Raw genomic sequence first — 23,861 nt, forward strand, 5'->3', positions numbered from 1 at the left:
AGAGTGTGGCCAAGTTATTGATGGTAAGGTGTGGCCAGCTTGGTGTGGTCAAGTGTGGCCACTTCTGAGAGGGTGTGGGCAAGTTATTGGGGTTCAAGGTTACTGAGGTTAGGTTAGGGTATGAGGGTTCAAGTGTAGGAAGAAGCTCTGAGATCTGTCAACACTGCTATCCTAAACACAGCTTTCTTCACAAGGCAATGCCAGTCTGAACACACACCTCTCCTCGCCATACACTACACAGTGCTTGCAGTGCCAGATACTCTTATGTTCTTCTCCTCCTCCTCCTGGCTGCCTGACACACAAGGTGCAGCCCACAGTGAGTGAGGTGTGGGCCAGACACTCCTGCCTTCCCCAGGTACAGGTGCAGTACCTCCTGCACAAATACATTTTACAATGAACAGTAAAATCAACAACTATTTTCTTCCTTGTACTTGGTGTTGGATGCTTGAACACTGTGGATCTTTACAACTAAATCATAGTACAGAAACGTTGTGTGACAATTCCATAGGAATCGCATATATTACTCCTTATCACTAGTGTCTATGAGACACATTTTGGACAAAGTCAACTCCTGAGCCTCCGGACAACTGCCTCGGGTGAGTCAGAGAAGCACAGTTATTGCTACACACTCACTCACTCACATGACAAACACCATAAGTTAACAACTGGCTTTACAATACAATCCCACTTAACCAAACTCAAAGTGTCACCATTCAGTACACTACAAATACTAAAGTGGGTGAAATACAAACTAAAAAAATCACACCCACATCTGCATTGAGACGGTCAGCCTCCGCCCAGGCTTGTTGCTCCACCTCTGGTCCACCCCAACCACTCCACTCCTCCTTCACAGCTGCACCACTCACTCCCTCACTCAGTCCTCACTCCTCAGACTGAGCCACGCTTGTCTCCAAAAGGCATTTGGTGAAATGGGATTGTACTGTACTGGTAAAGTCTAAGATTTTGTGGTTGAGCTACAAGTATTTCTACACCAACAATGAACTCTGCTGCAGTGAAGCTGTACTGTGATATACATACACCCTATGTATACTTCCCAAAGGTGTGGTGGTGAGGTGACAGCAGGCCAAAAAATACCACACTTTGTTAGCACCCAGGGAGAGAGAGACACCACCTTGGGGAGGGAGTACAGCGCCACTGGTGGTGACAAGACAAGCCCACTAAGAACCCACACAATGGAAACTCTTCTCAGTCTGATGCTTTCCACTTTTTGATTATCTTAGTGCAGTCCACATTGAATGCAACAACTCAAGAGCCTTTGCCTTGTCTTGCTAGCAGCTAGTGATGCTACTTTGTTCAAGGATTTCAACACAACATTCAGTCTCTGAGAATTATTACTTTCCTTTACTCACTTTCTCTGAGTTCATTAAATTGTCACTTCTCTGTAGTCTCAATTAACCACAAGTGGATTTCATCATTTCATGATAATAAATTAATACAAATACATTTCATTACTCACATAAACAAATTGCTCACAACATTTCTCATTGATACTGTTTCTGAATAAATTTTTCATTAATACAGTTTCCTTTATAGGATTGAAAAATTCACTTCAAACTTTTTTGCTTTTCACAAAATAAAAAAGCAAACTTTTTACGCAATAAAAAAAATATTGACGAAGATAACTATCATTTTCTAAGAATTCACTTCAAACATTTTCCCTTTTATTAAAAAAAAAAAGTAAAAAAACTTTTAATGCAATATTCCCCCACAGAAAAAAAAAAAAAAAAAAAGACAATTGTTTTCTGAAGTGTAATATAATCTAAAAACACACAAATGCACACACACAATTATAGGAAGTACTTTTTGCACTACTATTATTACTGTGTCCTTGTGTCCTCACCGGGTTTGTGCTGCATGTGTGGGTGTACAGGTGTGGCCCTAGTGTACCGTAGTGAGTATGGATGTAGTGCATTGTTGGCTCAGTGCAGCTGTGTGTGTCATCAAGAGAGAGACATTTAGCCAATAACCTTAAGAGTAACACAGTTGCCAATATGACCTCAGTGCTGAAGACAGACTAATCAATTATGCTTTCTTCTCTCTCCGTTGGAAATTTTGTGTGTGTGTGTGTGTGTGTGTGTGTGTGTGTGTGTGTGTGTGTGTGTGTGTGTGTGTGTGTGTGTGTGTGTGTGTGTGTGTGTCTAGGGATCACTCTCTCATGGCCTTGTACTTTGAAATGCTTTGTTCTTTCATCAGGACCGTTTTCAAAGGTTACAATGGTGATTACTCAGGTTCTCAAGGGTGTTTTCCCAATGAGGATGCAGAATCCTTGTTAAATTCACTCAGATCATTAAAATATCCTTGAAAACCTCAACAACGTCTGCTGGAGGCCTTTGCTAGCATTATTAAGCTATCACTAGAATCATAAAAACACCCTCAAAAACCTCAATATCTTCCACTGGAGACTGTTATATCTTTCCTAACTTTGTCAAACTATCACTGGAATCATGAAAACACCCTTGAAAACTCCAGAAACTTCCACTGGAGCCTCTTAGAAGCAGTCAAGGTTGAGACACAAAAAGAACATTTGAGACTATGAATCCTAATGACCAGCATGAAAAGTAAGATCCTCAGAGCACTGAAAGGTATTAGAGAGCCTCAATTAGAGCACTTTAACACTCAAGTTCCGTCCGACTCGCTCTCCGGGACATGACAATGTAATCCAATAACAAAGCGAGGAAACGTAACCACTACCGTCACACCTCTACAACATAAATTAATAAAGTTCCCTGCTTAATAACGCATTTTTTATTACCAGCTGTTTCTACCACAAGGGAGAGAGAGACAGAGTGAGAGTGAGAAAGAGAGAAAGCTCAATGAATTTCTGCCTTATTATACACAACTCTTAAGAAAAACAACCATCTCTCACTCAGCTTTTGGTTTGTAATATCAAAACACATTGCAACACTCATTTCTCCGAGCCAGTGGGTTGTGGTGATTGGTGAGCACTGACACCAGCAAAATTGGAGCCTATGCACAGTCAGCAGCTTTGTAAGTACTGGAAGTTTCTTGAGTCCTGGCTGGAGAGAAGGGGAGGGAATGCACCCTTCACTAAAACACTTCACACTTCACAGGGTTGTACAGATTTGTCACCTTCTGTTCATCATTTTTTCTCCATCCTGTGTGCCGTGACCTGGTGATTTGAAGATAAATAGACTGAGATGGCTTTCTGCAAGGTCAGAAATGGAGATAACTACAGAGGACATCCAAAAACCAGAGGATGGTGACAGTTTGCTTGCCTGAGAGAGAGATGGAGAGACAGACAGAGAATCCAAGACGTGAGAATTGAATTTTCTGGCACAATTCCTGATAGACGCTGAAGACAACAGAGATTGGTGGGTCACCTGAGTGAAACCAGCATGGGAGACAAGACGACTCAGGGACAGAACACACTGCGCCACACGGCAAGGCTATCTGTCGTGGGTCACTGTGTCTGGGTGCACTCCACACTGCCCAGGCTGGAGTGGGAGTTGATCTGGATGCCTTGTGTGGGCAGGATGATGGAGCCGGGAGTCACATAGTCCCCAATCATCAGCGCACTGTTCACCGGGAAGTTACTGCTGCCTATGCCAACGCCGCTGCTCCCGCCCACCTGTTATGGGAGAGAGACAAGGTGTGGGACTATACACACACTCAGGGCAAGAGAGACAAGGTGTGGAGCTATACACACACTCAGGGCAAGAGAGAGACAAGGTGTGGGACTATACACACACTCAGGGCAAGAGAGACAAGGTGAGAGCTATACACACGCTCAGGGCAAGAGACTATCTTATCTAAGGCAAAAGACAGTAGTGAAAAAAGAAACAGTTTATTGATAGGAAGAGTTGGATTACAAAAGAGTTTAGGGGAAGAAGAGAGATGAAAGTGAGATACATTATCTAATCTAAAGTTAAACAAGACAGTAGAGAAGACATAAGAAAGAAAGAAAGAAAGAAAGAAAGAAAGAAAGAAAGAAAGAAGCAGTTTACTGATTAAAAAGTTAGATTATAAGGTTTAGGGGAAGAAAAGAAGAGAAGGAGATGCACTATCTGAGGAAAGTTACATACGACAGTGAAGAAAACATAAGAAAGAAACAGATTATTAACAAGTTAGCTTAAAAAAGGAGTGAAGGGAAGGAGAGAGAGAAGAGAGGAAGTACACTGTCTAAAGTTACATGAGACAGTTGAGAGGATATACAAAGATGGATTACAACAGAGAAGGGAATAGAGAGAAGAGAGGCGATAAGTGAAGTGAAGGTTTCAAGATAGCTCAATTTGGATAGTGCAATCATAACAATTGCACTCTGAATGTATGTAGCTGCTAAAAAAAGAAACTTTACCTATTATGCTAACCAAGTGAAATAAATTTCTTAATACTTGCACTCTGATTGTGTCCTAAGGAAATAGTTTCTTTCATTAGAGTAAGCAAACAGTGACTTCATAATAATAAACCCTACTAATTCACCTGTAAAAAAAAAAAAAAAAAAGCTTCAATTTCAAGTAGTCACTTCATATTTCTTCTTTAACTAGGCTAAAAGAAATAAATAACCACAAGTAAAAAGAATATAGTGTCTTCCATTAGTGACCAATGGCTTTTATAATAATTCCACTGAATATGAAAAAAAAATAATAATAAATAAATAAAAAAAAAATAGTTTCAATTTAAAGTACTGATTTCATATTCTCTCTCTAATTCTGTATGAAGAAATAAATAAATAAGAAGCTTCACAGTGTCACCCATTAGAGGAATGTATCATTGCTATAATGCTGCAAACACTTGGGCGTGAGAGGAGGAAACACAAACACTCCAGTACAGAGAAGCACTTCAGCCTTTCACTATCATTTGTCACATCTCTCCTTAATCACCAACAACTCTGAGACATGTTTTCCTCTTCTACAGCCACCTCTAAATATTATATTGGCTCAAAATTGCAAAATCTACTCTTATATAAACTCATTTACCCTTGTCTTTCTTGTAGATGATTATAAAGATCCTAAACATTGGTTTTGGTGCAGTGAATGGTTGCATGCCACATTGAAAGAGTCACTCACATCAGCACTGACCTGCCGGATGGACTGTGAGGTGCTGGCGAAGTTCCCTGGAGAGGAGACTGGAAGACTCACAGTTCTTGACACCGCACTTTGAAACGGCAGGTTGAGTGAGCCAAGGTTGGTGCTTCCTAAAGCCAAATTAGATTGACCTGAAATACTAAGTCCATTGAAACAGTCCATTTGTACGGCACAATTGGCTATTAAATGTTACTGTGGCACCTTAACTTGACCTAACTAACACTCAATTGGGATGCCACAAGTTACCAAATGTTACTTAGGTACCTGTCCTAAAACCTAACTAATACTTCACTATTTATACAGCACTGGCTATCAAATGTTACTTGGGTGCCTCTGCCTCACCTTACCTAACCTAACTAGCACTCAATATGCATGTTACTTAGTACCTCAAAATAACTTAATACGAGTATTTGACCATTTGTAAGTTACCAGTTATGTTACTTGGCTTTGTCTTACTTAACCTGACCAATACTTGAACACTTGTAAAGCACTGACTATTGTTTTTCAGTACCTCACCTTAACCTTACTTAACCTATCCAGCACTTGATGTTACCTCTGACTACCTCTGACCTCACAAAACCCGAACATCACTCAGTCTGTATACCACCAGCCATTAAATGTTATTCAGTACCTCAGCTTAATACCACCTAACATAACCTTTCATAGTATTTATCTCCATGCACTCCATCCCCCCTCCTCCTCCTCACATTTTATGAAGGACCTCTCTCTCAAATTCCCCTTACACACTCAGCATTCACTTCATTTACTCTCTCTTCTGTCTCTCTATACCAGGCCAGCAATCCCACACGAGGCAGCCCAGGCAAAGCACCACACACACACACACATCATCCGCACTCTTAGCCCTCTTGGTCACTGGTGGAAAGGAACATCTCGTGGACCACTCTACCACACCCCAGGAGCATAGGCATGGCTTAGCTGGCCACGTACATCCATAGCAAGGCCTGACAACACATAGTTAACTACCACTGGGGACTCACTACCTACACATTTGGCTTATATGATCTATGATACTCCATGCATGATGAATTTCTGGTTTGTGTTCTGAAAAGCTTTGTTCTCTCATCAAGGCTGTTTTCAAAAGCCACAGACAAGATTAGTCAAGTTCTCATTTGTGTTTTTCCCCTCTAGTAATGCAGAATCTATGTCAAACTCTCATTAGAATCATAAAGCACATTAAAATTCACAAAAACAACATGACAGTGGAGAATTCTTATCAAATTATCACTACAGTCATAAAAAAAAAGATAAATAAATAATTTACTTCCACTACTGTAGAACCTGTTAAAAAGTAGTCAAGAAAACATGCCAAAACACTTCAGAACGTGGACCAGGTATGAAGTGACGGTACTGGTGGTGGTGGTGGTGGTGGTGGTGGTAGTAGTAGTAGTAGTAGTAGTAGTAGTAGTAGTAGTAGTAGTAGTAGTAGTAGTAGTAGTAGCAGCAGCAGCAGCAGCAGTAACTAATATAGTAGTAGTAGTAGTAGTAGTAGTAGTAGTAGTAGTAGTAGTAGTAGTAGTAGTAGTAGTAGTAGTAGTAGTAGTAGTGGTGGTGGTGGTGGTGGTGGTGGTGGTGGTTGAGAGTAGTGGTGGTAGTAGTGGTGGTGGTGGTGGTGGTGGTGGTGGTGGTGGTGATGAACCTTTCCCCGTACACAAGAGGGAGAGGAAAATGCAAGTGTGGTGCTCTAAATTTTTATTCTCTACTGTCACTACACAACAGGGCTCACTTTTCAGTCTGAGGGAAGGCCTTGCACACACTCAGAACTCTGCTGCTCTGAGGCAAGCCCAGCTCATTATCATTATCCTAAGAGGCCTTCTAATAAAAAGAGTGTGCATTTCAAAGTGGAATTAAGCCACGCCTAGATCAAAAAGTTATCTCTTGGATAATTAAAAAAAATCAAAGGGCTGATAAGAAAAAAATGGTTAAAAAAGGGAGAAATATAGGCTGTTGATGAGGCATAACATCTCAATGTGAGATAACATCACCTCACAAAGCTGCAGAACAATACTGAACTAACATGATCACGCTGATGAGATAGAAAAAAACCAATAAATAAAAAACAAAGGTTAACTAACTCGGCTGCAAAACCATAAGGCTGAGGACAAGTTGACAGTGACCCAGAGATTAAAACAAAGGGAGAAAGAAAGAGATAGAGAGATGCAGGTCCTCTTTCATTAACGTTACTGAGAATCTGGTATTCATTCAGTTCGTTATGGTTTTGCAGACTTTAAGATTGCTTCTGTGTTCGGAGGATTAACGCCATGTCCCGCATGAGTCTGAAAGAGAGAGAGAGAGAGGGTGGCTGTGATCTCTTTAATAGTGGCTGCCTGTTGTGAGTCACATGTAGTAAAGCAAGTAAGAGCACCAACCTTGCTGAGTTCTTCATGACACATGACAGGATAATCTTACTCGGCCTCCCCCACAAAACATAAATTCTCTCTTTGATTCCAGGCTGTAGAAAAGTGCACATTTTGTCCCCAGCTATAAAAATACTCTAGGAAACTTTACTCTGCCTCCCCATAAAACACAAACACTTCAGTTCCCTTCTGCATTAACTCTACATCATAAAACGGTGCACAGCTTGTCCCCAATTACACTCTACACTGTCTGGTCTTTATAAGGAGGACAAGAGGAATGTGGTGCTGAGATGACACACATGTGAACAAGTACTATTTGATGTTTCACCTACAGTTCTCAAACTCTCGGTAAACAACTGAAGCATAATAGAATTCAGGCACCTCTGCTTGATCTTAGCTTCTCAATACTGCAGTCATCTCACCACTTATCTTCCTCTTAGTTGAGAGGAAGATGTAGTCACTCAAACTCCCAGAAAACAATTGAAGCATCTCAGAAATCAGCATCTCAATATTGCATCCCTCTCACTACTCCACCAGAAGATTCTTTGTCAGTATAGAGGAAGATGCAGCAGATGTACAGTCATGTTTCATCTCTTTTCCCTCAAACTCCCACGAAACAAGTGAAACGTCACAGAAATCAGGCCTTCTGCTCGACCGTAAATTACGTCTCACTTCCACATTCCTCTCATTACTCCACCATTGTGATTCTTAAGTCAGTGGGCAGTCAACACCTCATTGCAAGTGCCAAATCCCTTCAACAAAACTGAGTTACAAGACAAACTTAACTTACGTGACAAAAAAATAAAGGTACATGACAGAGAGAAACAAACTTAGTCACAGCTTGACCAGTTAGTTCAAGGTGAGGACAACGACATTATGCAAATGGACGGGATAAAAGGTATATAAAAACTTAGATTTGTGTAAAAAATTCAGGTGCAGTAACACAGAGGTGGAATTATCTTCATCTCTGTTTGAACAATGAATAAACGAGAGTAGTGAGAGAACACGTGCAAACACAGCAACACCTCAATATATCAGACCAACTTAAGTCTTGGTCAGTCCAATAGAAGCTATTTTATGACCAAATTAACACCCCACAATACAAAACAACATATCTGATGACACTTAATGGTAAAAAATACAAAATTAAAGCAATAAGGCATCCAGATAACTTTTATATATAAAACTTAGTCCAGCAAGTCTGATAAAAATAATTCCTGATACATAAAAAGCTTAATTAATTAATTAATTAATTAATTAATTAATTAAGTGCCAAAATTGTGATAAACGAGAATTTTACGTTGTTCCTTAACTCATACGAGAGAATCCCGATACATATTTCAGTCCATCTTAGCTCAGCAAGTCAATGAGTTTGATAGAAGGGAAGTTGCAATAAAGAAGAATTTTACTTTTTGTTTTGGAGTCAAATAAAAGAGAATTCTGAAGAACATTTCACTTCATTGGGTCCTAATAGTCAAAATCAAACAGACAAGTCCAATATGTTGAGGTTTCACTGTGGCAAGTTAACATGAAATAACTCATCACACTGAATTGAGCACAAAGTGACAACACACCCAGCATTCCAGTGTAGTAATAATGCAGGAAAGCACCAGAAATGAGCCTCAGCGCAGAGGGCAGTGCTTAGGGGTTAGCTCAGTCCAGGCACAGTGGTAGAAGGATTAGCAGATGCTTGTTAGGCTGACAAATTAAGTATCTTGGCCTTAGAAGACTCAAAATTGTAACAGATTAGGTGCTCCTCAAGATTATTTACCCTCAAGAACACTCTCCAATGTACTTCAGTCCCACACTTTGTCCCCAGAGATAATCCCAAGTATCCCATGTCTTGGTCAGTTGTAGAGCAAATACACTCACTGGAATGTTTAGCCTCTTCCCTTCATCTCAAGTCCTCTGATCTACTGAGGATCTATTAAGCTTTGTTAGACAGTCAGATCATAGGACATAAGACTGAAGGGGAACAAGGGAACGTAGAAGTGCGTGCCAAGGATTAATCTATGTGACCTCGCCCAAGCTGATGTTAGTAGCTGTATGCATCAAGCAGTGTAGTCTCAGCTGTCTCCTCTCCCACCCATCCACACATACACACACACACTAGTAGTAACACGCCTATTAAGATATGAAGACAGGAACCCCACATGTCCCATATTTCCCATAAATCACAACCGTGTAATGCAGACTGAAACTTGGTCTGGCAAAGATGAAAGAATAAAGAGTAGAAGATAAGTACAAGTTACTATTATGAACATAATTTGTGAGGGGCTGTAGGTTATGAAAAATTACTTGATAGCTTGGTCAGTGTCTCCTTTCCCACAAATCACAACCAGGTACTGCAGACCAGATCAAATTGAAACTTGGTCCAGCAAATATGTAAAAAAAAAAAAAAAAAAAAAAAAATGAAGAGTAGGAAAGAAATTACTTTTATTATGAATGTAACTCGAGAGGATCCACATGTTAGGAAAAATTTCTTTTTTGACCTCATCTTTCCCACAAATCACAACCACATAAAGCAGACCAATGTAGACTGAAAACTGGTCTGGTACAGATGAAAGAAAAGTGAAGAGTAGAAGAAATTACTATTATGAAACGAACGTAACAAGAATTTGCATGTAAGAAAAATCACTTAATTTCTGCTATGTTTTCCACATCCTGACATGGAACTAATGCATGAGTGAATGACCAATGTGCTTCAATACTGGAACAGCAAATCTATCATGCAGTCTACCCACACTGCAAGCCACAGGCACCAAAAAGTCATGCCAGAGCAATGACAAGGAAGTTTTGCAATACAGCCAAATAAAAAAAAGGAGAGAGAGAGAGAGAGAGAGAGAGAGAGAGAGAGAGAGAGAGAGAGAGAGAGAGAGAGAGAGAGAGAGAGAGAGAGAGAGAGAGAGAGAGAGAGAGAGAGAGAGAGAGAGAGAGAGAGAGAGAGAGAGAGATATCAAGCTGTCAGGGGTGAAGTGTGACTGATGTGTGTGTGTGTATGTGTGTGTGTGTGTGTGTGTGTTATGTCTAGCCACCCTTTCTGGGATTGCCAGATTGGTATGTACACAGAAAGATGTAAAGTTGAACAAACACAATGCATTCTCTCTCTCACTCTCTCTCTCTCAGTCAATGCCATTGAGACCAAAAAGTCATGACAGCAATGACAAGGAAGTTTTAGAGTCCAGCAAATAAACACAGAGCAAACAAGAGAAGATATTAAACAAAAGCAACGTGTTCTGTCTCTGTGTTAGGGCCTAATGTTCTGTGTTTTTAAATATTCACTCATAAAGACTATTTTCAGAGGTCCTATAGATTATCTGGCAGGTCTTCACAAACTTTTCTCCTCCAATGATAATACAGAGTTCTTAATTTATTGTGGCCCATTACAAACTCCCTCACATCACTAACCCATTACAAACAGAGACCTAAGTACACCTCATTAAAAGTTCCCTTAAACATCACAGTAACCCACAGCACTACCACAGCCCATTATTGCCCATATCATTGTGAAATATTAAAAAAAAGTCACCCTGAAGAGCATAAGACATGAGTGGGATGCAAATATGAAGGTACTTTAGTCAGGGCAGTTGCAGAAGTCCCCCACCACCCCCACCCAGCAACCTTGACCATCGCCATGACAACACTGCTGAGAGGCACACTGCTGTCAGAGAGTTGTGGATTTATTTCCATACATAGACTATTCTTACTATCCTAATATTCAATGCATTCACACTATATAGCCTTGTTTTACTATGTGCAAATACTTCAAGACTATTTCAAATACTACATAACCAACATATGAGATACTGTAGGTCTGGTTGGATAAGAGAATTCCTACATCTGCCTGACTTAAAGTATCTGTATTTGCATCCCAACTATAACCCTAATAAAACACTTAAAACTAGCAGTAGTACACAAACCTTAGAAAAACTCACAAAAAAGTTTGTCTAAAACCTTGAGAGTACAGAGCAACATACAAGACACAGTAGTAAGGAGGAGCAAGCTGCCAGCCACCAGTGAGTCAAGACAAGCATGCACCAATCTCAGTCTCCCCCTTAAGAGCTCAGCCTCCTGCTAACACATTCACACACTTAAAAACCAACACAATGACAAACACACAACACACAGTTTCCCAAAACTACTGATTCACTTCATCCTTTACATTCCAGGCAAGAAATCAGCACTAAAAACTATCATATCCTCTGTTACTTTGTTCTAATTTTAATTTTTCATCTAAAAGTGAGTCTGATCAAAAAAGGCCCACTGAAGTTACCAGTCCCCAGAAAGCAGTCACAATGATTACCAAAATTTGACATCTTGAAACCTCCCTTAGTCCTTGTGAAGCTCTAGTTACATTTATACAGAGAGTTAAAATCAGTGGTTTGCTACAAAAGCGATAAATTGACAAGTTCTTTGTGTGCATGGAGACCCAAACAAACAATTCCCTTTCCTGTGATTGTGTTTTGTCGTGCTGTTTGCTGCATAAGTTGTGTGTGAATGGAGACCCAAATGAACAATCCCTTGGGCTGTGATGGCATTCTGTGCTGTTTGTGCTGACAGGAATGTGCAATAGACCGAGCTCAGGGAATGCAGGAACAGTCAGCGAGAGGACCAGCGCAGCAGACTGAGAGACCGACAGGCTGACACTGACTGAGCGCAAGGTTAAGATGAGGAGGCTCAGGAAAGGTTCAGACACTCAGGATGAAATGAATTTTGAGTTACCCAGACTGATGAGGGAGGTGCCTTGGTCTAGAGCCACTTCGCCGAGACCGTTCACTGTTATGCCGTTCACCATGTTCACTGCTGCAATCAGAGAAGGTTATGCGGACGCTGCCAGGAGGATTTGGTACTGGTTATTTTGACAGCTCTCGTAACATGCATGTAAGACACCTTAATGGCTCCTAAACACTGGGTAACTATGTGGATGTAACGCTAATACTGCCTGGGTCCTAAACACTGGAGAAATTACTATCTTTATGTAACACTAAATGACACACTAGTAACACCTTGCAAGACTGTCTGGATGAAGGTACCACTGATTAACACTAGTAACACACTCTGCTTAGCTCCTACTCCTGATAATCTTCATATGACGCACCTCGCTTGACTCCTCAACACAACATAACAAACAGACTGAATGAACATAACACCAACACCAGCAACACATACCTCGTTCATCTCAAACACTGGATAACTGAGTAACTGTAACACTAGTACGAGTAACACACCTCACTTGGCTCATAAACACTGCATAACTGACTGGCTGAATAAACGTAACACTACACATCCCACACGCACCTTGCTTGGCTCCCTGTGCGTCCACGGTGCCCCAGTAAGACTCAGATGGGGACACTGTGTTATTGCCGGGGGGAGGCTGGGGTGCTATGCCAGTGTAGCGAAAGTACGGGTTCTTGAGATCCAGGCAGTTGGTGGCGACGGTGGTGGTCCCCTCAATCCTCACCTCTAAGTTAACATTGTACGACTGTCTGGAGAGAAAGAAGAGATTTTTACGTGAGTACACATACCAAGAACGTCTCTCTCCAAAACAGGGTAGCCAAGATAAGGCACACAACTTTCACTTTTGCACTTGTTCATGCCACTCTTGCAGCCTCGGCCTCTGAGGGAGAAGAGAAAGTACTCTTGCCCTCACTTCATATTATTTTCATACTTATCTTCCCCTAACTGCCTACTTTTAACACTTTCACTGTTTATTTCTCCCTGCCATGGCCTGAAGTGCTCTCTATGTACTTTTTTCATAACTACACTATGGTTGCTATCTTGTAATTCAATGTTTGTTCATTGAAGTGTTTCGTTATGGAGGAAATATTCAAGCTATTTTTTTTACACTTATCTTCACTTTGATGTCTCTCACAATGCTTGTTAATACACCTACTACTATTATTATTAATATTATTACTACTGCCACCATGACTGCATCTAGTTAGCACTGTATGAGTGCCTGTACAGAAGATAATACTTTTACACTCATCCTTACATTCACATCTCCCAAGCTGCTATTGTTACCATTACCATCAAGACCTCATCTAGTTAACACTGCATGACTGACTGTGGAGGAGACACAATACTTTTACACTCATCCTAACATACACAACCCCCAAGTACCTGACTATTAAGCTGTGTGCTATTGCTACCATTATCACCAAGACCTCACCTCAAGTTAAGACTGTATGACTATCTAGAGAAAAAAATAGACAAAACTTTTACACTCTTCCTTAAACTTACATCTCCCAAGCTGCTAACTATTAAACTATGTGCTATTGTTACCATTACCACCATGACCTCACCTCCTGTTGGCCACCAGCTCCACCACTCCAGTCACAAGCTGCCCCTCCTTCACAAAGATCGGCTTCCCCAGCAGACAACGCACCTGTTATGAGGGAACAAGTGATGCGTTTGGCACCTACAAGTGTAACTGTAGGTATTACAAGACTACAGGACACTGCTGTGGTCTGGATGTTGGGAAAATAATGCTTTGAATGTTGGTTCCTATTAGTGAACTTCCCAGTACGGTGAGACAGACTGAATGAGAAATAAGAGAATGAAGAGGAAAAATACATCTTATTTTCAAGGGAGTTGGCTAATGGAGATCTGACTGTCTATTCCTGGATTTTCAGCATGAGTACAAGGGTGGCAGGCTGTTACACTGACCTGGTACCAATGAGTGAGGGGCTCTGTTGGGGCGGTGGAGAGCCACACGGTCTGTGACGATCCAAGGAACGCCACGTCGAACCAGAAGGCGAGTCCGTGCATCGTACATGATTTGAGAATGTGGAACTCCAATGGGATAACTGTGGAGTGTGGTGGATGAAGAAAAATGTACCATGAGCTGTGTATACTGGCTCTCTTGTGTATCTGTTCGTATACCAACTTCGGGAGGGACAACTAACACTACCTCCCCTAATCACTTTTATGCATCTATACTTCCGTTAACAGTACAAAGTGCAGAAATAAGGCCATAGATAAATTATACTGGCATTTGTGTTATATAATCTGTCCTATCCAAAAAGGGAGGTACAATTAACACTACCTCCCCAAATAACTTTTTATGCATCTATACTTCCGTTAATAGTACAAAACGAAGAAAAATAAGGCTGTAGCTAAACTATAATGGTATTCATGTTATATATCTGTCCTTCTATCCACTGAGGGAGGTATAACTAACATTACCATAAACCAAACTTCAATTTAATCCCACAATACAGTTGCTCCTCACCTAAAATTATGCAAGTCCTTTTTTATGTATCTAACCATGCATTAACTATCATAAATGGCACAATACCCTACCCAAAATGATGCAAGTCCTTTTTATTTATTAACTATCAGAAGCCACAGTACCCTTGACCCTCACCCAAATGATGCAAGTCCTTCTCCTCTGCCGTCATGAAGTCCAGGGAGTATCTGATGGACTTGGCCAGACAGATGCCGATGTCGAAGGTGTCCACGATGGGTTGACGGAGGTACTCATTGAGGGCTTGTTCTCGCAGCTGGCACAGGTCAACGCCATGGAAGCAGTTCTGGTACCTGCAATGCCACCACCGCCATCACCATTACTATCACTGCCTTTCATCAACACTGCTATCAACATTACCATCACCACCTCTTGAGAAAACACCGTCATCACCGTTACTATCACTACATCTCATCAACACCGCCATCACCATTAATATCACTGCCTCTCATCAACACCGCCATCACCATTACCATCACCACTTCTCATGAAAAACACCGTCATCATCACTACTATTACCGCTTCTCATCAACACCACCATCACTGTCATGTCAACACCATCACCATCATTACTCATCAACATCACCACTACATTACCATCACTATCTTTCATCAATGCCACCACCACCATTACCACCACTGCTACCATTCCCATCACTGTTACATCAATCCCCAGCCCTCCCTCACCAGAAGTTAGCCTTGCTGACCTGCTACTAATAAGCCCCTACAGAGGAGTCCCAGCCCTGCCCCCTCACCAGAAGTTAGCCTTGTTGAGCTGTTCATAGTAGAGTGCCTCGTCGTTGAAGGGTGCCACGTGCAGATCGCCGCGGGAGGGAAACATGCGGCCATTGGGGTTCAGCCACTTCTTCGCATGCAGGTAAGTCTCCAGCATCCTCTCGTTGTACAGCATGTATCCCATTGGCTCGGAGATGATCATGTCCACCATGTCTGGCAGCTCAATCTCCTCTATTTTGCCAGCTATCACTTGAATGGTGTCCTGAAGGTTGTTGGCACGCACCAGCATCTGGGAACAGTTGGAGTGGGTGAGACTGAGGCATGGACTACTCTATTTCATCTATATATTAAGGTGAGGAGGGTAAATGAAACAAGGTGCCTTCATTAACTTGGGGAAAAAGCATGAATGGGGATTACTGAAGCATAAACTAGTGTAAAGGAGACAAGGTGCCTTCACAAACTATCACAACAATCATGCAAAATGTCTCTTCCTTGCTCCACAAACTTTCCTCTTGCATGTAACACTCTCCTGACACTGTCCAGCCATTACTCTTACCACTAGCATACTTCATACAATGTCTAGCCATCTATCTCTTGCATCCAACACTCCTCACACTGCCTAACAACACATCACACACCACATAGGCAACCACCAAGACACTGCCAGCACCAAACATTGTCCAGTCATCCTTTCATCCACACTCCACACACCACAGGCAGCCACCAAGACACTGCCAGCACCAAACATTGTCCAGTCATCCTTTCATCCACACTCCACACACCACAGGCAGCCACCAAGACACTGCCAGCCCCACCTCACAGTGCTGCGCCATAGACGAAGCCTCTACAGCGTACACCTTCCGAGCGCCAGCCTGGGCAGCGAAGAAGGAGAGGATGCCTGAGCCAGCGCCCACGTCCAGCACTATCTTGTCCCGGAAGTCACTCATGTTGGACAGGATGGCGCGCTGATACGTGCCTGTCCTGATGTAGTCCTGGGGTGCGGCAAGATTAGGTTAGGTTTGGCCTGCTTGTACGAATGTTTGGTTTAGTAGTTTAAATGTTTGTTTGAGTGTTAGTTTGGTCAAATTTGCTGGAAATATTAGGTTTAGCATGTTTAGGTTTGGTCAGGTTAAGTTTGGTTAGGTTAGGTTTGCAAGGAATGTTTGGTTTAGCAGTTTGTATGTATGTCTGGGTTACGTTAGGTTAGGTTTGGTTGGGTTAAGTTTGGTTAGGTTAGGTTTGCAAGTTTAGGTTTGGTTTAGTAGTTTAAATGTGCTTGAGTGTTAGTTTGGTTAGGTCAGGAGTAAGTTAGGTTTACATGTGTGAAGACCAAGGCAAGTAAATTAGGCAGAAAAACATAATAATGCCTTAGGAGTCTCTTTAAAAGCTCACAATACCTCAATAAGTCATAAATTTGAATAAACATTGAAATCTTAAAGACTTTTGTGCACTAGCTAAACAGATATCCAAGTTGTAGTTAAAATACAGCTCCTGCATCTTACCTGCATCATGTTTTGCTGCTGTGACAGGTAACTGTAGAACTGTGAAGGAAGAAACACACACACATTAAACAAACTGTAACGATTAAGTTAATTTTCAAAGCACTTCAAAAATGCAGTGACACCAAAACAAAACCTTTCAATACTATTTCAAATGACACAGACACACACACACACACACACACACACACACACACACACACACACACACACACAGAAAAAAAAAAAAACTCAAATATATTAAACAAAACTATTATTTCAAAGGATAAAAGAAAAAAAAAAGAAAGAGTTCAAACATATAAATATTTATCTAAATGTTGAAGTATATTAAACAAAATATAATTTTTACCGTCAATCCCACACAGGACGGCCCAGACAAAGCACCACACAACACACACACACAGCATTCACACCCTCAGCCTCATCAGCCCCTGGTGGAGAGAGACAGTATCATGGAACCCACATTACTACAGCCCAGGAGCCTTGACACAGCACAGCTAGCCACACATCCACAACAAGGCCCCACACCATCCACAGGAAGGCCCCACACCATACACCAGTTTACTCCTGCCTCTCCATAATAACTGTTCCCTACCCTGCACCTCCTCCAATCCTGAGACCACAGTACCTGGAAATATTGTGTGGCGCTAGAGTCGTCCGTCCTCTCATTAAACACGGACACCTCCTTGCCTTGCCTCATCTTCAGGATAACGGTGTGGAACCTTCTTGAGTCTGCAGCACAACAAAGGAGAGGTGACTGACGGACTGAATGACTGGCTGACAGACTGACTGGGTGACTGAATGACTGGCTGATGGACTGACTAGGTGACTGAATGACTGGCTGATGGACTGACTGAGTGATTGAATGACTGGGTGACTGAATGACTGCCTAATGGACTGACTGGGTGACTGAATGACTGGCTGACAGACTGACTGGGTGATTGAATGAATGGCTGACTGAATGAGTGGCTGATGGACTGACTGGGTGACTGAATGATTGAATGTTTGAGTGACTGATGTACTAAATATCTGGCTTGCTGAGTGACTGAATGATAGATTGACTGAGTGACTGGCTTAAAAAAAAAAAAAAAGGCAAAACAAACTCAACTCAATCATATGGGAATAGAGAGAAATATCAACACTGCAACAGTAGTAGTAGTAGCAGTAGTAGTAGTAGTAGAGCAGTAGTAGCAGTAAAATATAAAGAGGAAAAAAAGTGTAAAAACTAAAACAAGAAAGGAACATAGAAAGGTGTGAAAAAAAAAGAAAAAAAGTAGTAGTAGTAGTAGTAGTGGCAGAAAAAAATACAAAAGAAAAAGGAATGAGAAAAAAAAAGGAAAAGAAAAAGAACAAGAACAAGAAAACAATAACAGCAGCAGTAGTAGTAGCAGCAGCGCCCTCGACTCACCAGCTTCCGAGGCGAAGGTGAAGAGCAGGTCCTCGTGATTTGAGGCGAAGATGTATGATTTTGTTCCCAGACGACAACATTCTGATTTGGACTCGATGGGGATCTCCAACATGCACATACCACCTGGGGACACGTGAGGCAAGGATGTGGCATAAGAATGGTACGTGGCAGGGTTCACATACACACAGACAGACTGACGTACGTACACTAATTCGTACACAAATTATGGAGTTAAGGAAACGTGACGAAATTATGAGGTGTGGGGATATATTTGTGGTGTGAGGGTAAGTATGTGGTATGAATAGTATGAGGATTGAAAAAGGAGCATGAGGTAAGTATGAGAGTAAAAAGTGTATGAAGTTTGAGAAGAGTATGAGGATAAAATGTATGAGATAAGTATAAGATTAAAGAGAGAGAGAGAGAGAGAGAGAGAGAGAGAGAGAGAGAGAGAGAGAGAGAGAGAGAGAGAGAGAGAGAGAGAGAGAGAGAGAATGAGGTATGACGATTCAAGAGTATGAGGTAATTGTGAAATACGTCAAGATAAACTATGAGGATAGAAAAAAGTATGGGGTATGAGGATAAAAAAAAAATAAATAAATAAATAAATAAATAAATAAAAAATAAATAAATAAATAAAATAAGTATGAGACAAATGTATGGTAAGTATGAGGATAAGAAAGGAATACAAGTTCAAATATGAGATGCATGAAGTAAATAAGACATGTGGCATAATACTAACATACATACATACATACATACATACATAAACACAAAATTAATTCAACTAAGACGCTGGTGTAGTAAATATTTTGTACCGAGTGTTTTGGTTCATCCCCCTTGTTGGTTTAAGTGTTGTGACACACACACCAACACCATTGCTGTCATTATTATTATTATTATTATTATTATTATTATTATTATTATAAGCTAGACTATAAATATTACCATCCCAAGGGCACTGGCAGGAAAAGCAGCCCAACAGGAAACAATCAAATAGGAAAAGAAAAACAGAAAAAACTTAAGCTAAATAAAATAAAAACGAATAAAATAAAATAAGAAAAAAATAAATAAATAAAACTAACAACTAATCACCCTTAAACAGACAAATCCTTCTTATTTCTTTCTTTCTTTATTTTTTTTTCATCTTTACTAATTTATGCGTCCAGATTCATGTTGCAGCAGTGAGCAGTTAGTGAGGTGAGCGCTAAGTGACGGGCAGGCGCATCCCCCACCCCCTACCCACCCCACCCACCCCCCACACTCCCGGGCCGCACCTCATGCTCACTACGGGGGAGGTTCACTACACTTCGAGCCACTGTCATCATCTCTCTCTTCCTTCAATATTTCTTTACTTTTTTTGTTGTATTGACATTTTCAACATGGACAATTTCTAAAACCGACAAAAACTCAATACAGAAATCTCAATAACTTACAGTACAAATGAATACATACATACATACATACATACATACATACATATATTCACTCTTTCATTTATGTACACAATCCATATTATTCATTTTCATTTAATTTCATCAATTTTGACACCTCTCTGCCAACGCAACGAGCAAAGAATCCAGCTTAACAATATCTTACACTCACAACAAAACACTGTGATAAGTAATGTACGGTTGAGGTAAAGGGGATTATTGTACATACATACATACATACATACAAACGTTCATTCATGCACATACTAAAATACTTAAACGTTCATTAATATATACGCATTCCTATTCTCTCTCTCTTGCTCACACACACACAATGACCCTCCCTCTCCCCCTCTCTCACTCACACACACACACACACACACACACACACAATCTTTCACGCATACACACACACACTCCCTCTCTCTCACAGACACACTCTCCCTCTCCCTCACACCCTCTCACCCGCCAAACACCCAGAAAATTAAAGAAAAAAATAACGGAAAATCCTAAAACTCGCGAATGTGATCACCCAAACAAACAAACAAAGGTCTATCCACTGCCTCCCCCTCGCTCTCCCTCTCGCTCTCACCTTGTCTAACTTTGCAGGAGAGTCCGTGGGGATCATATTCTAGCTTTAGAGTGACCGGATCCGGATATTTCAGCGTCCTGGAGCCGTCCTCGTGCAAAATATTCACTGTCACTTTCTCGAACGGCCGACCTGACGCCATTTTGTGCCTCGAGTGGCGCTGGTGGTGGCGGTGGTGCTGGTGGTGGTATTGTTGTGGTCCGTCACTCTTTCCAACAGGGATTTTTTTCTTTTTTTATTACTTGGTGTGGATTTGTTTCGTTTATATTTTTGGTGTGGTTAATTTTTTTGTGTTTTTTTTTATGGGAGTTCTGTTTGGTAACCATTCTTTTTGTTTATTGTTTCTGTCAAATTTTCTTTCTCTGCTATTGTTTTCTATGGCTTTTGTTTTTGTTAATTTTGGTGTTTTTTCTTACTGGCCTTGATTTGGTTTCATTAGGTTTTCTTTTCTTTTCTTTTAACTACTTTCTTTCTATCTCTCCTGCGACGTTTAACTTTTTTTGTTTTCCTTGTTTTGGGTTTTAAGTTTTCCGAATTTGGTTGGATTTGGTTCTGTTTCTTTTTTGTCTTTTTTTCATTTTTGGTGTGTTTGTCTTGTGTTTTTGAGGGCAATGATTTCTTTCTTTCTTTTTTTACTCTAGATAGTTTGTTTTTATTGTGTTTGTTTATTCTCTCTCTCTCTCTCTCTCTCTCTCTCTCTCGGTGGGTTGGATAGATTTTTTTTCTTTGGTTTGGTTGGCTATGTATTATTTTTGTTTATATTTTTTATTTCTTCTCTCTCTCTCTCTCTCTCTCTCTCTCTTGTTACATACTATCTACACTGAAAATACCTGGATATATCTGGAAAACACTGGAAATAACGATACATATTGGCGGAGAGAGAGAGAGAGAGAGAGAGAGAGGACTGGAAGGGAGGAAGGAGTCAGTCTGTGTCCTGCTGATGATGCTACAGGTTTCATCTATTTACGTTGTTCATTTCATATTGAGAATGACCCCAAGAGAAAATAGATCTATACTTGATTGCTTTATATATTCTGATTTGCCATATACTTTAACTAATACTGTGTATATCAAAACATTTCAAGCTTGAGCAATGATAAAGAAATAAAACACAATAATGATAATAATAATTTGGAAAAATGTTGGGAACTTGGTGCTATTAAAACCATTGAAAAGTTCACCTATTTTGACTTACAAGGTCACTAAAAAGGCTTGAAAAAATGCACCGGAAAATCAACCATTTACATACAAACAACCTCAAAATAAGCAAATTTCACTCAACAGAAATATAAGACGCTTAAAAAAAATAGATTTTTTTTTTTTTTTTTAGAAATCATAAAAAAAAAAAAAAAATAGAAGCAGAAATAAAGAGGATAAGAAAAATGATAAAGAATACTGGAATCTCAACAGCTTGTGACACACAGATCCATCATGGCGGCGACCACGATGGAAACAGCCACCATTCTGCTTCACTTAAGCCTTCACACCGAAACCAGGCAACAAAGGATATATCGGAACAGCGGATATGGAAGCTCAGACATGCTGCTCCATTTTATAACATGTCTGGCTTATAAAAAATGCCATATGAACGGCTAATATATAGAGACACCTTTGCTGAGTTATTTGTGGTTTTATATCAGAGAGAGAGAGAGAGAGAGAGAGAGAGTGGGGGGAGAGGAGGGTTACATAATTTAAAACATCCATAATTTCACAATCTTCATTAAAAAAAAATCTTCACACAATTGTATACAGCAGAGATCTAATTATGATATACATAATAACAACATTCTAACCTTTATCACTATGAAGATACATTAATTTTGACTATGCTAAATCAACATGGCACATTAGTTACAATCTTACTATATTCATTATCAGTAGCACCTTATCTTGTCTAATCATTGTGTTGTAATTTCTTAAGGCATATATTTTCTGTCTAGAGTTCATAATCTAGGTTTCTTTTATCATTATCTTATGTCTTCCTTTTCTTTTCTTTTTTTTATTTTCTCTCCATATCTTCTGTATTTCTGTCTGTGTTTTTTTTTAGGAAATCTTTTTTCCTTATATCTTCCTTCTCTTCTTTTTGTTAATATTTTCTTATTTTGTCTCCATAACTCTCGCATTTCTTCTTTTTTTTAATTAATCTTGTCTCGCCCATCATACCCATTTTTATCTATAATTATGTGTAATCTTTTTCAAATTTTTCTATTGACTCTTCATCAATATTCCAACCACTGAGTCCCTTCCAGCCATCCATCACTCTATTTGAGAACCAGTTTGCTTTTCTCTTTCATCTTCGTGAGGCAAAAACTATTTCTTCATGAGGCAAAACATTATTTCTAAGCATTCTCTTGTATCAGTTTCCTGTCTTCCTTCTCGTTTACGGACACAAATGCGTATCTTCTTTTAAAAACATCAAATGTCAAATATCATCATTTGAGAACCTGTTTCCTCTTACACTTTTTATTTTTATTTTTTTTTTTTTATCTTCATGAGCTTATTATAATCTAAGCATTCTTTTCTCTCCTAATCCTCTCAACAACACTGCAACAGATCCTAATACATACACATATATACGTATACACACTTTTCACACATCAATATACCATAGTCTCCCTGCATAAGTTTACACACATACACGGTTCACAGTATACAATAAAAAGTAAAGGTATTTTGCTTGTCATATTTCTTGGGGTGAAAATGACAGGTTTTTTTTTATCAATTATTATTATTACTATTTATTTATTTATTCATTATTTTTTCTTGGAATATAATAAAATAACTAGTTACATTAATTGTCATTATAAGCCAGTTTATACGGGAGATGCAGATCCGCATCAATATCTGCATTATTATTATTGTTTTTATTTTTATTTATTTTATTTATTTATTATTTTTATTTATTTATTTTTTTAAGGCAAGAGCGTGATTGAAGTTGATGTCTGAGCTATTATTCCAAGTTATTTTGTCAGGTAACAGGTGAGAACAGTAATAATTGACAGGTTTTAAGTGATAACAAACTGTCTTTTTTTTTTGTCTTTTTTTTTCTCACACTTGACGTTAATATTTATCAACTGTCTATAAAAAAACATCAATATAGGAACTAAATGTTGATATAGTACCTTTCTCCTCTATTTTCTATCTCACCCACCCCAGTCCACCTTTTTCTCTTCAATAAACTCATAAATTTTCTTAGCTTCATTTCCAAACACATCTCTCATCTCATATCTTCTATTCCCACCCACCCCAGTCCTATAATGCAGCTTTTCCTTACCTCCTATCTTCTACCCCACCCATCCCAATCCTATATTTAGCTTTTCTCTTCAATAAACTCATAAATTTTCTAAGCTTTATTTCCAAACATATCTCTTATCTCTGTCTCCTATTCCCATCCATCCCAGTCCTTTTCCTTACCTCCTATCTCCTCCTATCCCACCCACCCCTATCCTATATTTAGCTTTTCTCTTCAGTAAACTCATAAATTTTCTTAGCTTCATTTCCAAACATATC

At 39.9% G+C, this 23,861-nt stretch overlaps 1 protein-coding gene across 5 annotated transcripts; it reads right to left on the reverse strand.

The window, feature by feature from the left end:
- Window positions 1-3,080: 3,080 nt before the first annotated feature.
- Window positions 3,081-20,519, reverse strand: LOC135092342 (histone-arginine methyltransferase CARMER-like). 5 transcript variants are annotated; one of them, XM_063990803.1, is made up of 13 exons: window positions 20,355-20,519; window positions 18,333-18,455; window positions 17,553-17,656; window positions 16,928-16,966; window positions 16,241-16,417; window positions 15,446-15,714; window positions 14,811-14,983; window positions 14,111-14,250; window positions 13,747-13,829; window positions 12,740-12,927; window positions 12,164-12,244; window positions 5,061-5,197; window positions 3,081-3,610 (listed from the first exon to the last, which is right to left on the reverse strand). In XM_063990803.1, exons 1-13 carry the CDS (start codon window positions 20,491-20,493, stop codon window positions 3,443-3,445), a joined length of 1,821 nt encoding a protein of 606 aa, XP_063846873.1. In that variant the 5' UTR covers window positions 20,494-20,519; the 3' UTR covers window positions 3,081-3,442. The 5 variants fall into 5 exon arrangements, with proteins under 5 accessions (XP_063846873.1, XP_063846875.1, XP_063846874.1 ...); XM_063990805.1 differs by having other exon boundaries at window positions 3,310-3,610; window positions 5,061-5,176; XM_063990804.1 differs by having other exon boundaries at window positions 3,310-3,610; window positions 5,049-5,176.
- Window positions 20,520-23,861: the final 3,342 nt, after the last annotated feature.

This window comes from Scylla paramamosain, chromosome 39 (genome assembly GCF_035594125.1).
Source record: "Scylla paramamosain isolate STU-SP2022 chromosome 39, ASM3559412v1, whole genome shotgun sequence".
In the NCBI taxonomy this organism is placed as follows: domain Eukaryota; kingdom Metazoa; phylum Arthropoda; class Malacostraca; order Decapoda; family Portunidae; genus Scylla; species Scylla paramamosain.

Coding starts and splice junctions, on each gene's coding strand:
- LOC135092342 (XM_063990802.1), bottom strand. CDS start 20,493: ATGGCGTCAGGTCGGCCGTTCGAGAAAGTGACAGTGAATATTTTGCAC. Junction 18,456..20,354: donor CTCCTGCAAAGTTAGACAAG/GTGAGAGCGAGA, acceptor ACGTGTCCCCAG/GTGGTATGTGCATGTTGGAG. Junction 13,830..14,110: donor CCCTCACTCATTGGTACCAG/GTCAGTGTAACA, acceptor CCCTCATAACAG/GTGCGTTGTCTGCTGGGGAA.